Genomic DNA, 16,120 nt, shown 5'->3' with positions numbered 1-16,120 from the left:
TTTCACCAAACCCTATGCCGAGAAATACGTGGCTGCACGTGGCTCTTGCACACTGATGTGAAGAAGGGCTTTTAATATCAACGAAAATGTTTTTTAAAACATATTTTTAATGTTTTCATGTTTCTTATGTGGATGCCCTAAAATCTGGGTTTTGGTGGACAGATAAAGTCAGATTTTACTTGTATGGAGACAATTTTTAGTCAATGTGCTACAGTAAGTGTCTACTCTACTCAGTAGATAGCATCTCTCGGTTTTGCTATCAACACAATTCTATCATTTCTGACAAAACATTAGGAATATGTTTAAAAGTTCCCTTTTTGTTCATATGTCAATTCATTTTCTCAATACGTGAGACTTTAGGGCAATTCACGCTTTTTGGTCAGGGGCAGGAATTTCTCTGCATTTATCCGTCCAACAAAAACTCATAATTTTAAGGCATCCATGCATAAGAAATATAAGAATATTAAGAATATATTTTAAAGTTCTCTTTTCATTCATATTTCTATCAGTTTTCTCATCATTGTGCGAAAGGAGAGGTAATTCTCAGCAGACTGGTATTTCTTGGCATAACACCTGTTTGTGAGTTTAACGTGGAAAAATTGCACATCTTCTTTTGGAAAGCAAGTTTTTATGAGTGATGCAAACAGCAACTTTTAAACAGAGCTTGCACAAGGTGAAATGGGCTTGTGCACACTCTTGAATGCATTTAATAGGCGTTTTCTCTCAGGAGTGGGTAAAGGGAGGGCAGTTTTTTTTTTTTTTATTCATAAAGATCCTCCACTATACCTTTAAGAATTGACCCTTATTATGAGACTGTGCATAATACCCACTAACAAGGCAAGAATAACTGCTTACCAAAAAGAATTAAAAGATCTAGCACAATTTTAGCAATAAATATATAGATGATCATTAAGACTTTCCCTTTATAGCAATAAACTACACTGCTAAGGGATAGCGTTTGTTGCTTAATATAAAAGTTTCATAATTCAAATTTGAATTTACTAAGATTACCTTCGTGTGATTTTTAAATTCAAAGAATATTTAACATTCAAGAGTAAAAAACAAAACAGGAACAAAAGATTGGGGAAGCACCATTACTGCATGAATGTATCCATGGAATAGATTTAAGAAATCTATTCTTGTAAAGTCTGCTCATATGAGGAAAACTGGTAGGATGCATTTTCCCTTTTCTACTTTGTCCACATCCTATTTCTGTATTTGCTGATTTTCACATTTCTGTTCCACCATGAGATCAAGCCTGATTATCTTCGAGTGATCCTCCCCCCTGTTTTATTTGCCTGAACATTTGCTTAACATGCTGAGCTCCTGCAATTCAACAATACAACACAGACTGCAATTATTCTAAAAAAAAAAAAAAAAAAGCAATATTCATTGAGTTAGATTTATTGAGATAATGTTGACATTTGTAATGAATAGCAGTCACCAGGCTTTGAAATAACAGATACCATTTAAGCATTTTGCAGAACACAGCTACGTTGACCTTTAATTACTTTTTTTTATTTCTGGGTGTTTTTATTGCACGTGTCTTTTCAAAGTGGACTAATCATCCTAATAAAGTTTAAAAGAAGAAATATCAGGCTTTTCTTTTTCAAATGAACAAAAGGAAACAGAAGAGACATCTCCTCCATAAGGCTAAAAGGAATTAAAATGCGTATGACCTCACAAGAGCCTCCACAGAGATATGCACCAAAGTCCCAGGGCTTCTTGTAGCAAGAACATGACACAAAAGTTTCACATCACATGTTTTGAGGGTGATTTTTTTCACTGTCTTATCCAGTTTTTAAAGTCAATAAATAGATAACATCATTGTTGGGTTTTGAAATCCATTGGATTAGAAGTATATTACAAAGAGAGATTTGGTGGGCAGCAGAGTAGAGAATAAGCTACTGTTGATGCTAGACAAAAAGTCAAGAATCTGTTAGGGACTGTAGTCTCATGTGAGTTTCCTCATACATTCCCTCTTTTCATTCACTGGAATGTCTGAGACTAATGTCCGTGTTGGTCCCTGGTTTCTGCCAGTCCATTAATTCCTTGGGATCCAAAATGTCCTTCTGTGATGGTAAAAGACACATCTTGGGTCCATATATCTTTGTTCTGGAAAAATACAACTATCGGGTAACCTGGAAACAAAGAGAGAGAAAATCATATGTCAGGGTGTGATATAAGACACATACACAAAAGCCATTTTCTTCTTTTAACAGCAGTTCAGCAACTTGATTAAAAGCTGAATAGTAAACTCAGAACGCAGGATTGAGGTTTTGTGTTCTAAGACCTTTCTTTGCATTTTGCTCAGGTGTTTTCATAAAAACAAAACAAATCTAGCAAAATGTGTTACAATGCAAACATATGTTTTTTTAACCATTAATGTAAAAAAATTGAGCATAATGTTTTAGGAGATCTGTTTGGGTTGGATGTTAAATTGTTTTAGAAAAAAAGTCATCATTCAATGTATATTTCGAAATTTACGATTGACTTTTCTTTTTACCCTTTTGGAGGTGTCCAATAATTATAGCTGTTTGCCAAATTTTCATCAGTAAGCCAATTGCCGGTTTATAACAAGGTATAAGGGATTTTTCTTTTCTTATTTTAAATACAAAAGTCCTTTTCCAATGGCAGATCACCTTATTTACCAACTGAAATCATGATCAAATAAACTTATGTAAAAAAAAAAAGCTTTACATACTTTTAGTTTGTTTGGTGATATCCAGACCAAAAAAAAGGCTAAATAAATAATAAACAGGCTAAATTATGAGCCATTCTTATCACATCCGAGACAGGCAAGAAAGAAAATTGCTATTGTTGGCCACCCAGGTCAGATCTACTGGTTATTTATTCGTTTTTATAAAATATCTCATGAATTAAGATGACCTCTACCTGGAAAATGGTGTTGGAAAGACAGTTAAACTGAAATAAAGTTTTTAGGTTGGCTGACAGGGTTTATTTCTAAAATATATATGACCCTGGTCATCAAAAGATAAAAATATTATTTGGTTTAAAATGTTCTGCTTTGTATAATCTTTTTTAAGGACAACTGTATTACATAAGGGGAAATATAATGTAATCGCTACAAGAAGAAATCGCTACAAGAAATAGAAGAAGAAAACATTTTTGTTTTCTTCTTCTATTTTTGTAGTAAACAAACATGTTTACTGCACCTTCTTCAGCAACCGGTTAGTTCATTGCATAACATCTTCAATGGCATCTATCTGGCCACAATAAAATGTTTAAAATGCAACTATTTGATTAAATAAATAAATAATTAAAGCATCTCATAGATGTAATTGTTGATATACCATAAAGTTCCCTGCCAGGGACAGGGACTCCCTGACGACATCTACTGTAGCAGCCATTCAAAATGGCCCTTCCCATTCAAACGCCAGCCGAATGGCAGCCCATTTCCCTGCAACTCCCAGCAAAATCCCTTCCGACTTCCACCCACTGGAGTGACCCCCGCTTGCATATTTTTTTTTACTCTGACTCCACCCTTTCACCGAATTACGAGATTTGACCAGGAGATTATGCTTCTCTTTAGATCTTAATGTCCACAAATCATGACAGAAAGAACATTTTAGTACAATTTAGCACTATATTAGTATTGATGTTTAAAAAGGAATTGTAGGGGACCGGCCAAGGGCCCATCAAGGAAAGTGGGCTGATTTTAAATGGCTACTGTATTTGACTAATGTGGTTTTTTATGACAACTACAGTAAAGTACAACAAATTACCTTTCGTCTGTTTAAAGCAAGGCCAAATGATCGCAATTTGTAAAAATAACCATAATTTGGTTCTATTCCGTTCAAGTGGGGCATGCAGATGAAGTTGCATTTTCATTTTCTGTGTTTATTGACTGACATCTTGGACTGCAAAAAAATAATAATAAAATATTTGTTCCTTATCTGTGCAGGAAAATAAGATGGTCTGTCAGTGAAAGCTTAAAATAACATCACAAATTATGTACTTGATATAAAATAATAGGGTAGGGTATTTTCTTACTTTAAATGTAAATCTTAGTTCAATGTGGCATTGCTACATATGGACTGTGGAAGATTGGTAAACGTCAGCATCAGACAGTGTTTGGCTGTTGACGGTTCCATGCAGTGTGTAAGGTGCCCTTTTGCCTCTAAGGTTTGAGGAAATAAAATTCTCTCTTTCAACTGGCTATGACTCTGACTGACTTTTTAGAGAAGGAAAACGAGGCACTCAAGGAGAAAGCAAAACAAAATTTTACATGACACATGTTTGTTGAATGGGAGCACCTGCCCCCAAAAATGTCTGTGCACGCCAGTGTTTGTTACCTACACCCCAACCAAAGTCTGATATTAAACTACTGGATTATCTTGTGTATGTAGACACTGTTAAAGCAATATGGTCATCAAACCTTAATGTTGCATGTTTGCTATTAGAACAAGCTCTTGATCTAATGCTCTGCTACCATCAGCATATGTCTCTCTGGTAAATGTGTGGCAAGTTCAAGGCATGCATATTCCCAGCTGGCATGTTCATAATTCAAACATCTGTGAGATAGCAAAATCTAAATGGCAGAGAGAAGTCAGTTCTAATACAATCTGCTTCATAGTGAATGACTTTTAAAAAACAGGAAATAGTATGCATTGCATAAATATGGTATACTGCAGAACTGGTCTCTGGAGTTTTCATAAATAATAATCTACAATGCTCAAATAAGTAAAGGATTGTTTACATGTTTCATTTCACAAAAGGCTATAAAAATAAGCAGATCACAGCTGAGTTGTTTCTTATGGGTTGCCCTTTGTAAATAGAAGCTTTAGAACACAATAAATCAACACACACCAGCAGGAAGAAAAGATGTTCCTATGAGAGTGTTTGGACATTATGGCTGTTCATTAAGCAGTTGCTGAGGTGTCACCAGTCAAATCTGTATGCCATTGCCACAAGCAATCAGTACTCTGAGTACAACAATCCAAATTTCTACACAAGAATAATTTTATGCTGTTTACAGGTGCCGCCAATGACACTGCGCTCACTGTTTGGGGAGCCACAATTTAATTTTCACTTCCATGCGACAATCCTCAGGCATCATGGTGTGAGAGAGGATATGGAAATGATTTTATCTCACTGCAGTTGCAGCAGCAGGTAATGGAAACTGTGTAAAAAATAGGCAGAAATCTGTTTCATGGAAATTCTTTTACCTCGGTTTGGTTAAATCTTTATCTGAACATTCTTTATCATAGGTCTGTCATTATCAAACATGGCTACTTTACCCTAACACAAAAAAGATTAAATATTTACTTTATGAGCATTTCGAAAATACTTTTTCACATGTATAGCAGAAATGCATCAAATCAAACCCATCTAGGAAGTTAACATTGAGGGATTCATGTGTGTCTTATTGGGGGATACTTCTCACTACACACACTAAAGATATCATGGTGGAAAGTAAGTCCAAATTTGGTATAAAACCAGTTTCGCGTATAGATTACTGTACAAAGACAATTACCTACATAAGTTTGACATGGACAAAATTTTGTACACAGCTAGAGTGACATAACAGGAGCTGGTTAATCTAGAGGTACCAATATCACGAGCAGAGAATAGCAGAAGTGGGTAGAATTCCCCAAAAATTGTCCTCAATGAAGAGTAACCCTACTTCATCATAATTTCCCTTGGGCAAGAATGAAAACCCATTTAGTAAGAAGACTACTTAAGCACTAACTCATTTGATATTTATAATAATGTAATTAATTCAGACAAAATGTAAAGTTAAGTGCACAATTCTGTCATTTTAAAGGCTATAATAAAAACAATACAAAAAAATAATGTAGTGTACATTATATAAATAATCAATAACAAAATTTATTCCTTACTTTATATTAGTTTGGACTCCAAATGTCATGCTAGAGTTTCTAAAATGAAAACAGGTTTGTTCTTTATTCAGTGAGGTTAACCACAATGGATGGAGCAGCCATATACTTTACTCAATTAAGATAAGTGATACTGTATTAAGGTATTACTCATATATTGCCTACAGCAGTCTATGGGCAAAAGTTGAGATATACTATTAGGTGACCAGTCTACAGTAGGGCAGCACAGACATTAGCCTGAGTGTCATGTTTTTTGGGCTGTGGGAGGAAGCCAGAGTATGCGGAGAGAACCCACCTATGCATAGGGAGACCATGTAAACTCCATGCAGAAAGACTCTAAGTCAGCAACTGAACCCAGACCTTTTTGCAGCAAGGCTAAAAAGCTACAAACTGTGGCACCATACAGCCTGCAGAAAGTTATTTCAGTCATTTTTTTTTTCAAAAAGTACTCAAGTAACTGGATGATAGACTATTGAAAACAGAAAATGTCTCATCTAGTCCTCTAGAGTCAATGTCTCACTTTTGGATAAATCCCTGTTCCAATACACCAGAATGAAATGTATAGTTTATCATCCGACTTATTAAGAACTTGAGGAGGTAAATTGATTCTGAACACATTCTGGTGTCATAAAGCAAGAAATTCCTTAAGTGTCACACAGTTGCATAATTCAGATTTGGAAATTTGAATTCTGAAAATATGCATGTAAGAAAATAATAACCCAACAAAGACCAGACAAAGAGATAATTATGCTGTTATCCAACAGTGACTATTGATTCTTGTGCCAAGCTAAGTGTATTGATAGATTCCAATACACAGCTCCTGAGGTCGGATCTTGTATTGTTGCTTTAACGATCAGTTCCAATGTTTGACTGACAGTTAGATACTCTGGCCACTGCAGTTAATGCATGCACTCAGTGTTTTAATTGTGGCTTCTACTGCTTCTTACAGACCTGCCAGCTCTTTGAAAATTGAATCATTTATACAACCGCTGGTCTTCCATTGTATCAAATTATACCTAAATTATTTATGTGTTTGACCTACAGCATTTGTCAGTGGGTTTAGCATAGTTTTATTTTCCATTAATTTAATGCAATTACCTAAATGTAAAAGTTGTATATGTCAAAACATGGAATTACAGCTGCCTTAACCATTATTTCAGAGCAATCGAAATAACAACGTACACTATTACTTAGTCATGTTAAATGCTGCCTTAATTATTTGTAGTAAACATTTGTCTTCCATTGCCTTTCAGATCAGATCTGTCAGATTTTTGTCTCTTTAGAAAACGTTCTAACTCTATTTAGATTTAGCGCTGTTTGTTGATAAGAGGCTATATTTAGTCTGTCTTTGGAGACTGTTAGATGTTCCATATTTGTTGTTGTTCAGCAGGTACAGGGCATGTTTTCATAGTGTATTGGAAAAACATTTCCTCCATACATCTATCCATCAATAACATTAACACATTCTCCACAAGCTCCATAACACCTGTCATGTGGGAGGTATGTGTGGCTCTTTTGCCCTCTGTCCCCTGATTGATAGGAAGTGAAATGTAGGAGCTGCTGGGGTTATAATTCTTCACATTACCAGCAGCAGGACTATAAAACTAGCTGCTCCTAGAACATGTACAGAGGGAAGGAACAAACAGTTTATCGGGCAGGAGCTACAGGGTGTTAAAATGTCTGATTTATTGGCAGGACTTCATCAGAGGAAACAAAAGAACAGTTTGGCTTTTATTCATTTTGAACACCACTCAGAAACACCTGGAAGGACTGATTTTCATTACTAGATAAAGAAAATGTTGAAAGTGACAAGTTTCTTTTCAAGTGAAAAATCTATATTTTAAACCACATTAAGGAGCTCCAATTTATCTGCAAACAAAAATGCTAAAAAAAAAAAAAAACAGTAAAGAGAGCCTATTTTTAAATAATCTAATTCATACTGTGTCTCCAAGTTTTATTTTGAAACCCCCCATTGTTTTTATTTTTTTTTTAAGCACTTAGCAGAATCTTTAGAGGCTTTGGAGACGTTTGTGTGATCAAAATAAAACTAAAGCCCAAAAACTAAAGTACAGCACAGACTATGTGGCTGTATTTGTTATTCTCAAAGGTATCTTGATATTCAACCAGCAGTTATTTCATGTGGCTTTGATGACAAAAGGAGTGAGTGAATTTAACGTATGTAGGGTTGTGGTTGCAGCGTATGTAATTTTGGAGAACTTTACTTAAGTTTTTAATAGAACTATCTCTGGCTTTGGATAACAGCTGGCTTAATTTGAACCTGACTGACAGACAGCCACTAATAGCTCTTCTGTATAAGAGAAGGGAATGTGTACAGTAGTTCATTCTGATTAAAGTTTTTGTACATAATCACCTAACAAATCATTTAGAATAATTAATTTAAGGTCATCTTTAAAGAGCCTCTTAACTGAAGCTTAAATTTCAAAGGGTTCAAATGTTCACTGCACCCAAATCTTCTGCTTTTGCATGCAAAAATAAAGACAAAGCTAGTAATAGAAGCGCTAGAGTTCAAACCATCCGTTTGTGCATCTATCAATCTATAGTCTGTACCTGCCTATTGTTGCAGCTGGTGCCCATATCCTGTGGGCTTGGAGAGTTGCCAAAATACCAGACAGGAGCTTAATATATCAAACTCTGCAGAAACTGACTCCAGATTTTTAAGTATAATGAAAGACGATTTACAGTAGAGTTTTTCTTTGCAATAGAAAACTGGAAACAGGACTGTGGATTTGCTGATATTATTCCAACAGATAGGCCACCAGATACTTCAGATGCTGCATTTAACAGTAGTATGCCACAAGCAAGACAACCAAATGCAATTAAGAAAATCTCTGCAGAATCCAGCCAGGGTTTTATTCTTCCTGCAACTACTGCTTTAAACTTTCAGAAGCTCTGATAAGTTTTTATTTGAAATTTCATCATTTAGCATTTGTTCCAATTGTTTTAAACTCCTTTCTCCACTCCTTTCTCCACCAAATTTAAATGGTGAAGAATAACATCTTTTGCTCCTTTATCTGAATATGATTTTTTTTTTCAAGGCTTCAACTATCTATCTCTTTTCATTGGTTGGAATTTATATCTCAGTGAAAGATTCCATAGAAACAGGCACAGCATCAGCATTACACTGGAGACTGTGAGCTCCGTTTTCAGGCAGCCCTTCTGTTCATTCCCCAGAAGGATGTTAAGTGTCCAGGAAGTTTAAGTACATCCCTCTGGCAAACACAAGCTTTCCCTTGCTGACTCTCTGTGGGAGGCAGTAAGGCCATGAGCATGGAGCGACCCCCGCTGACTCCCTAATCAATAAAAGAGTCGAGGTTCTGAAGGGTTCTACTAGCCACCTGGACCCCTGCTCATCTGTGCCTCTGTTTCTGCTTTCCCATGGCTGTAACAGAGGGCATGAATTATTAACCCGGCTAAAATAAAAAGCTCTGCTTCATCCAGGCCTCCTGTACCAATGAATAATGGATGAGGCGGCTCAACTACAGGCGTTTGGCGAGTCAAACAGTGGACGATGATGGATGAGGAAGGGTCCTATGTTTCCCCCCCAACCACTCCCACCCCCTCACCTACCATCTACTTTTGGTCCAGTTCATCCAAAAAAACCTGAACATACATCCTGACAGCCTCTATTAATTTAGAGAAGCGGTTTAGCTTTAGCCCTGCTGCACTCTGCCAACACCCTGAACACATCCCACTCAACAAACATGTGTCATGTAAAATTTTGTTTTGCTTTCTCCTTGAGTGCCTCGTTTTCCTTCTCTAAAAAGTCAGTCAGAGTCATAGCCAGTTGAAAGACAGAATTTTATTTCCTCAAACCTTAGAGGTGAGATTGATTTTCATGAAATGACTCCATGTTAGAATTTGTAAACTCCTGTATGTGTTGGGAATGGGTGTGCATCTACTGTATCAACAATAGCAGTGAGCTGTTTTTCCTAGTTTAAATGTTAAAGGCTCCTTTTGCTTGAAGCATGGATATTACTGTGGAAAATGAGCCGTCTGTCACTGCGTCTTTATCATAATTTATCATAGTCTTTATCATAGTCTGTTCATGCCGTTCGAGAGCTGCTGTCATTTCTTTCCTCGAGTTTTTCTACCCTCTGTTGCTAATCCAAATATTTATGGGTTTCAGAAATGATGAGATGTCTCTAGATCTGGGGTGATCAATTAAAAGTCAGCTGGGTCCGAATAAAGGAAATCAACAACCAGTAAAGGTCTGGAGACATTTTTAATTATAATCCATTACTTTAAACAGCATTCAGTACTGACATAAAATGCAGGTGTTTATGCATCCATGTTATACATTGAGTTTTTAAATAAAAAAAATATTATTTTTTTCCATTTTATTTGAAGTAGAGAACACTATTCTTTTAGTTTGGTATATAGACAATTTCCTGATTCACTTTTTTTTTTATAAAACACCTGAAATTACTGGGGGGTTTTTTCTCTTTCTTTTTTATGACTTAATGGGAGAAGTGGGCTTTATGCTGCCCTGCAAGCCTTTAAACCTGGGTTTGAATGGAGACAAAGCCTCAAGCACATATCAAGGTGCTCATTCTTGAGCCTGGATCGATATTTATTTTGATTATGTTCATCGGGCTCAACCTGCTTCACAGCAGCAGATTGAGCCAAACATACTCAAAATGTGCAGGGTCATCTTTGAACACGCCATTTCACCATTCTTTTTACCAGTTCACCGCGCTTCTTCCAGCAGTCCACACTTTCTCTGATCTCTTTTTCTCATCATCTTTTCCATCTTTCCTATCGCCCGGCTTGCCACAGCATTGCCTGTTGTGTTTAAAAGTAGCTTGCAGCCGCAACCCAAACTGACAGCTCATTGGCTAATTTGTATCATGTACAGCCTGGTGCCGGACGCACTGGGTGGGTTTACCACATAGACAGGAGAAGAAGTGCAAGTCACGTTAGAAACTGTCGTCGGACCACATGCATCAATTCATAAATGTTTTAAATCAGGTTGGGTCCTGATTAGCCAGCAGGTGTGTCCAGATCCAGACACTGGTCCGCTTATCTGTGACCTCTGCTCTAGATGTTTACATTTGCAAACCATCACCATCAGGAGCTGCTGCTCGCTCGTAATAGCAGATTTTTCTATGGGCTCTTTGCGGAACGAATTTCTTCACGGAGGGGAGTAGAAGCCCAAAATGATGTAATTTGGCCGTGAGGACCTAGTGGACGCCTCAAGCATAAACCAAGCTTTTTGCACAGACAAAAGGGACTTTTCTCTTGCTTTAGAAATGCTCATAACTAAATGTTCACTCTTCAAACAAATCATTATCTTTTTTTTTTTTTCTTGGTACAGCCAGGAGGTTTGATGGACGGGTTAGGGGGTGGTAGTGTTGGCCCTGGCGAACGGTTGGCTCGCAGGCCTTGCCGCCTGTCCCTGTCCCCCGGGCTATGGTGGTGCGACTGGCGGGCCCCCCACTCACCATGTGGGCTCTCAGGGAACGGGGGTGCCTATTGGACTAAACGGCGGAGCTGGCTCTCTGGGAGTGCAGTAGGCCCCCCAGTCTTTTTCTCCCCATCCCTGGACTCAAATTTTTATCTTTAATAAAATATAATAAACCAGTAAATGCATTACATTTAGACATCTACTATAACCATGGCTATAGCTAAACAGACAGATTAAGTTAATTCCCATGTTTCTTGAGTTGTAAGCCAATAGTATCAAGTAGGATCAACCCACACCTCACAGTCTCCCCTCACTCTCCACTGCATTGATCTGAGGTTAATAAAAACAAAACAATACATTGTCCGTTAGTGCTTATTAGTGGTTTTATCTTTGGCCATTATATGTTGGGGATATTTTTACTTCCTAAACCCTTAGAGAACGCTGTATGTCATTGTAGTTTTTGCAAGGCATCTAAAGCGTAAAAGTAATTTAACTAAATATGAACAGAGTAAAAAAATAATCCCACCTTTGTTGTCTTTACTTTGTTTCCTGTACTGCAGCTCCATCCTTTGAGATCTGGTAGCACTTTACACTCTTCTCCATCCATGCAGGGATGCATCTGGCACCACCACTTCTGTGCAACTATTGATGCTGTGATGAAAACAAAAGATGCAAAAAAGACAAACCCTTTATACTAAAACTAATTGTACCTATGTTTTATTTTCTATGGAAGTAAAGCACAGTTCTAGTCTCTGTAGAGCAACAACAAGCTGATTTGACCTCTGTATATTTCAAGGATTAAATAGAACATCTTGGTTTCAGGCATCCATGGAGATCCGTCAGTCCTGCCCAAGTGTGTTTTCATGTCTGAATTACAGACACGTGTGAATGTCAGGATTGTGAGTGTTGTGAGCAGGTGTGAGAAGAGTGACTGTGTGCACTGTTGAGAGAGAAAACATGCAGTCAAGGTCTTATGCTGCTTTGAAGAAGCCTACAGGGGGAAAACACTTTCCCATGACATTTCTAAAGTGAGAAGAAAACTGTCAAAAATCAAGCCCGGTCAGAGCAGTTACACTAAAAGGAGAAGATGGGGATCGATTCACCTGTAACTGAGGACACTGCTGACATGATATTAAATGACCTGGCCATCCTTCTGCTCTGATGGACGTGTCTGTTCCAGCCTCAGCACCAGACAACGGGGTTAGTGAATGAACTGCTAGGGGATTTCATTTAGAAAACTGAAGTCTCAATCAACATACAGAGCAAACAAAGGACACTTTGTCTTCTATGCAGTAGACTTCACATGCACAAATTATTACCAAAATGCTTGACTGAACCTTACTGACAGGTAAGACAGCTTTGCACTATGTCACACATTTGTAATCTCATGCCATTCTGGAATCATCGCTAGATTTGTAATGAGAAGTCTGGCATACCGTCTACACAAGATGGAGCTGCTCTTGTTGTTCCCGCCACCTGTCCAGGGAAGCAGGAGCATTTGACAGTCTGGGATCTTTCTTCGATCTTGTTCTTGTTGCAGCATCGGTGTGCAGCAATTACCTCACAGGTTCCTGCTTTCACGTGTACTGGAAGCACAAATACAAGCACAGGTTGGAATGGCTGTGGTAGCCTTTCACACCATAGTTATGCATACTAACATTGCAGTTTCTTGCAAAAAAATTATGTTATAAATGTTTTAAATGGATTTTATACATTAGAAAAAAAGTTGTGAATAATTTTGAATAACACAAATCAATTTTAATGATTTAATAAAATGTAAATAGGACTTTGTGCACTCTTAATAATTGGCTGAGTTTAAGGAAATGCTTTAAACTTCTTTGATCTCAGGGTGATTATACGCAACACATTCTCATGCATGCCCTAGCAAGAGAACAAAAAGGGATAGCTCCTTTTTTTTCCTTCAAAAAATGATTAAATATGAATTTAAAAACAATTTTAATGGGATTTTATATATAAAATAGCATTTTTTTTTCAATAAAATATTTCCAAAATACATTTGTTTGTGGTTTGTGTTTTTCTTGTGAGATAACGGAAAAATGCCCAAGGTATTTGAATGCTTTGAATACTTATGGTTTGCATAAATTAGTGAGTTTTTCGAATAAATGTCTTTTTCTTTGATTTTGACTTTTTTTTAATATTTCTTTTATTACATAGAATACCACAAAATGAGAAGGAAAACTTTAAAGGAACAATTTCCTTCCTTTAGATATCAGTACAATGTCTATATGGTCAAACCCAAGGCAAAAATTGTTTGACATGAAAAGTAGACAAATAATATAATTCCCTGGTTATGTTCTAAACAAAAGGTCACAGGAATAGTCTGACCCTGCAAGGGTTAAATCAACTTTTTGTGTAAAACAACTAATAATCTTTCTTTTTCAGGTCCTGAACCTGTTGGTCCTCAGAAAGTTAGTAAATAGACCAAAAACGGTCCTAACTCGGTAACATTCACAAGTACACGAGACCTACTCTCCTCCACAGCTTTTAAGATACTGTACTAAGGAGAAAAAACTCCATCAGCAATTATTGCAGCTGACACTGTTAAGTGTTCATTTATCATAAGCAAGCATACAGAGATATTGGAGGTAAGGGTGAAGCTTTAACAATATTTTTTCAAGAGTCTTTAGTTATATTCCTTTTGACGTGTGTCAAAGTAACACACATTGTAATAAAGTTGATAGATCCATGTTAACAAAGAAGTCTATAAAAACTTCAGTACACAGACACTTCAATAGCCTCACAGCTCAGAGGGGGGAAAAACAGAGATTGCTGGATGAAAGATTTTATTCATACCCAGTGTGGAGTGTATATAATGCTGTTTGATTATGTGCTAAAGATTCAATAAACTACAGCAAACTCTGGGAAGGTTCCTCATTTCTAGTCATTGTGCAGACACAGTTGGAACACAGCTTCAATCTGTTTCCTGCATTCTCTTTTCTCTCAGTTTATGCATTATTGCGCATCAATCATGTAAGATCAATCTAAGTGTTTTAGTCAAAGATTAGCCATGCATACTTTCTGTGAACTGTATACATTTTCATTTTTATAAGTTTTACTTCTTTTTCTTTGTATATGCTGGTATACCTAAGGGATATAACAAAAAACAAGCACTGAGACAATAACCAAGGTTTAGACAATAGATTATGGTGATTAATGAATGGTACCCTGAAAACTGTACCATCTTAAAAAAAAAAGATAATACATTTAAGGCCTTGCACCACTGAATGCTTATAAAAAAACCAGGACATTCCCCTTGTGCGGAGACCTTGGTTTGATCCCCAGTGCAGCTCCATTTGCTCATATACCCTTGACCAACATGCTAAATCCACTGAACCCTGCATCCTAACCAAAGAGAAGCTCTCAGTGGGGATGAGACCAAAATAAATGCCTTTGCATATTGTAAATGGACCTCATAACATCACTGTTATAGACATTAGGCAAGATTAAATAAAGATGAATAACACATTAATTACACAAAGCAATGACAGTTATGATAGTGATTGTTGCTTTAAGCAATAACAATGGCAAGGTGAGAGAAAGAAAAAGCTAGAGGTTTGACATTCCTTTCAGATAAGCCTTAATTATGTCTGTAAAGATTTTCAATTTGGAACTTGACTTGAAAACAGATTGCAGGGAGCCTCCACCTTCCCATTAGCTGGCAATCCAGAATTCTCATCTACAACATTAAAAACATTTTGCTCTCGATCAATGAAGTGCTATTCACATTCCCACTGAAAGCAAGACAACAATTACCAATTGAGTGCCTTTCATTGAACAGAAACTTACTAATGCAAAAACAGGTCAGGCTCTGTGCTCTTGATGTGATTATCTTTAAGCCACCAACACGCCCCTCCATCAAAGTTACTTTCAAAAGTTTGTAATATTTAAATAGAATATTCACTCTTTGTTTAAGGGACAACTAGACAAGGACAATAGGCAATTACGAGAAGTGCAATAGCTCCTAATTTTCCTTTCAGTCAGATATACACAATGTCATTTGAAAATAACAAATGCACATTAAGTTACCTGAAAAATGAAAAGCAGACCTGTGAAAAACTGCTCGTCAACAAATGTCTAAGATTATGCTTTTGTTTGCTTTTTCACCATATTTGAATGTTAGTTGAAGTTACAAAATCTATTGTCAGATAAAAGTTATCTGAGTAAATAGAAAATAAAAGTGTCTCTTTTGAAATTATGATTAAATGCCTAAAGATAAGAAAACCTGGCTTTCGCCCCAGTGCTCACCATTACCAAATCATAGAATAACTCTGTGACAAACATTCCCCTTCAGAATTTTATAGTGAAATTAAAGCTCATGGTTTTGTCAATAACAGCAAGTCCCTTTTGTCTTGACATAATAAAGCAGCCAATTACCCTTAAACCATCAGAACTACGTAGTAATGATGCCTTTATTGTTGTTATTTTTCTATGTATTACTTTTACAATGATGTAATGGGACATATACTATATGCCATTGTCAAGGTTGGGTTTGGTTTGGAGGACCCAAATGCAGAGGCAGAGAGACTGAGGACATTTCTAGGAGTTTTAATGGGGCCAAAACAGTAAACAAAGGCAGGAATCCAAAAATCCAACTAATAATGAAAAGCAAACCAGAACTAAGGAGACATCTGGGGAAACCAAACACGAGGAGCCAGGGAGAGACGAGGTAGGTGGACAACAGCATGTGAGGACAGCAAAGACAGGACCAGCAACAACAAGGAACCAACAAAGAGTGACAGCAGAGGGAGAGTATAGATAGATGAATGAGACAAAGGCCTGGCTAACGAGCTGACAAGGAGCAGGTGTGAGGAGA

The 16,120-nt window shown here is 36.9% G+C and overlaps 1 protein-coding gene across 1 annotated transcript in view; it reads right to left on the bottom strand.

Annotated features, from left to right (window-relative positions):
* Positions 1 to 224: 224 nt before the first annotated feature.
* Positions 225 to 16,120, bottom strand: part of LOC107098533 (protein FAM19A2-like) — a 125,695-nt gene continuing 109,799 nt past the window's right edge. The window contains exons 3-5 of the mRNA XM_015396268.1: positions 12,723 to 12,872; positions 11,813 to 11,937; positions 225 to 2,141 (exon numbers count right to left, since the gene is read on the bottom strand). Coding sequence (XP_015251754.1) covers positions 2,130 to 2,141; positions 11,813 to 11,937; positions 12,723 to 12,872 — 287 coding nt within the window. The 3' untranslated portion in view covers positions 225 to 2,129. The remainder of the gene's footprint in view (positions 2,142 to 11,812; positions 11,938 to 12,722; positions 12,873 to 16,120) is intronic.

This window comes from Cyprinodon variegatus, unplaced genomic scaffold (assembly GCF_000732505.1).
Source record: "Cyprinodon variegatus isolate N-32 unplaced genomic scaffold, C_variegatus-1.0 Scaffold787, whole genome shotgun sequence".
NCBI classification, from domain to species: domain Eukaryota; kingdom Metazoa; phylum Chordata; class Actinopteri; order Cyprinodontiformes; family Cyprinodontidae; genus Cyprinodon; species Cyprinodon variegatus.
This window is presented reverse-complemented; position numbering and strand designations above follow the sequence as displayed.